This window comes from Echinops telfairi, unplaced genomic scaffold (genome assembly GCF_000313985.2).
Source record: "Echinops telfairi isolate 266 unplaced genomic scaffold, ASM31398v2 ScPeMD7_7459;HRSCAF=8497, whole genome shotgun sequence".
Taxonomy (NCBI): domain Eukaryota; kingdom Metazoa; phylum Chordata; class Mammalia; order Afrosoricida; family Tenrecidae; genus Echinops; species Echinops telfairi.
The window spans coordinates 4215728-4217528 of record NW_022111359.1 but is presented as its reverse complement, the minus strand read 5'-3'; the positions used below and the strand labels follow the sequence as shown (position 1 = coordinate 4217528).

Genomic DNA, 1801 nt, shown 5'->3' with positions numbered 1-1801 from the left:
GGGCTGGGCTCTGGAGCGAGGCCAGGTCTTGAAGTGGGTCTGGGTCCCAGCGCTGGACCACATTCCTGAGCTGGGTTGTGTGTGGACCAAAGAGCGGGACTCGGGGCCCCACTGTGTTCTGGAGCTGGATCTGGTGGCCACACCAGGTGGGGTTCTAGGGCCGGACTCAGCCTCCCAGCTGGACTCATCGCTGGAGCTGGACTGGACCCCGGGGTGTGGGTGGGCGCTGGCGGGCGGCTGGGTTTCGGAGCCTGCCTGGGCTTTGGAGGTGGCCTGGCTTGCCAAGTAGCTCTGGGTTCCAGAACAGGGCTGTGTTTGGGCGCGGCCCTGCATCCTGGTGCCCGGCTGCTTCTTGGGGGTCACCAGGGTTCCAGGAACATCTGGGGTTCCTGAGCTGGGGTCCACGCTCCGCGGCACCAAGGAGCTGTCCTGAGTTCCAGAGTCGGGTGGAGCTTGCGAGCAGGTCTTGCTCTGGGAGCTGGGTTGGTTTTCCAGACCTGGGCTGGTCTCAGGGCTGCGCTTTGTCTTAAAGCTTGTCTGGGTGGCACAACTGGGCTTGCTTTCAGAGCGGGACTGGCTTCTGGAGATGGGCTTAGATTCAGAGCTGACTTGGGCTCTGGAGCAACGGGTGGTCTCAGAGCTGGCCTGGGTTCTAGAAAGGGGCCTGGTCTGCAAGCTAGACCTGTTCTCCCAGTTGGTTTGGGCTCGAGAGCATGGCTTGGCCTCAGCTCTGAACTTGGCCTCACAGCTGAGCTGGGTCCCGGAGCTGACCCTAGCCTCTGAATTGTCCTGGGTTCTAGAACGGGGCTGGGGCCTGGAGCAGGGCTGGGGCTCAGATCTGGGCTGGGGCTGGGGGCTGGGCTCTGGGCTGGGGCTGCGGTCGCCCCCGGGGCACACTAGCCACAGGCTTCCCGGGCCTCGCCGATGGCGGCCCACACTTCCACCACAAACTCGTCCGGGAAAGCAAACTCTCCCAAGACGGAGTCTAAATGGTGCGCAAACTCCTGGACGCTCGCCGTCATCTTGGAAGTCCCCACCATGGTGGACGCTGCAGACAGAGGGGGGTGGGGAGGACCAGGCGTGAGGCTGCTCCCTGAGTCCCAGCCTCCCCTGGGCCCCTGCCTCCTCCCCAAGGACTGCCCGCCCCCCTGGGGTCCACCCAGCTTACCCTGGCCCCTTACCCAGCTCAGGATCCCGAATGCCCATGTAACTTTCCAGCAGGTCATCGACCCTCCGGGAAGCCTCCTCCTCAAACTCACTGGGCTGGGGGGCAGGGGGGCAAAGCCGGAGCTCAGCATCTGCCGCGGGGTCCCCAGCCCATCAGATTAAAGACCCGGACCTCCCATCAGCCCAAGCTTGGGATCGCCTTGCAGGCAGGGCAACTGAACCTCAGAGAGGGGGAGGGTCTCATGACAGCAGTGAAGACCCCTCCTCCCCTTCACTTACCACCTCCTCCACGGTGGCCGCACCCCCAGAACGAAGGCGCAGGGTCTCCCTCCCGCTGGTCACCTTCGACTCCACGGAGCACTTGCTGCTTCGGCTCCTCTGACCAATCATATCTGCAGACGTCAGAAGTGGGCGGGGCGTCCGTTCTGGACGGATCTCCACCCTCACCCCGAGCTCGCTGTCCTCTCCCCCATCCAGCCTCAGCGCCTCTCCAGAGCCCAGGGCAGAACTGCCCCTGTGGGTTTCCGAGATGCTAACGCTCCCGGAGTAGGAAGCCTCGTCTTTCTCCCGCGGAGCGGCTGGTGGGTTCAAACCCCTGACCTTGCGGTTCGCAAGCCAACGCCTAACCCATTGC

At 64.2% G+C, this 1801-nt stretch overlaps 1 protein-coding gene across 1 annotated transcript in view; it reads right to left on the bottom strand.

The window, feature by feature from the left end:
- Window positions 1-818: 818 nt before the first annotated feature.
- Window positions 819-1801, bottom strand: part of GIPC3 (GIPC PDZ domain containing family member 3) — a 4643-nt gene continuing 3660 nt past the window's right edge. The window contains exons 3-5 of the mRNA XM_004714272.2: window positions 1447-1559; window positions 1182-1263; window positions 819-1048 (exon numbers count right to left, since the gene is read on the bottom strand). Coding sequence (XP_004714329.1) covers window positions 897-1048; window positions 1182-1263; window positions 1447-1559 — 347 coding nt within the window. The 3' untranslated portion in view covers window positions 819-896. The remainder of the gene's footprint in view (window positions 1049-1181; window positions 1264-1446; window positions 1560-1801) is intronic.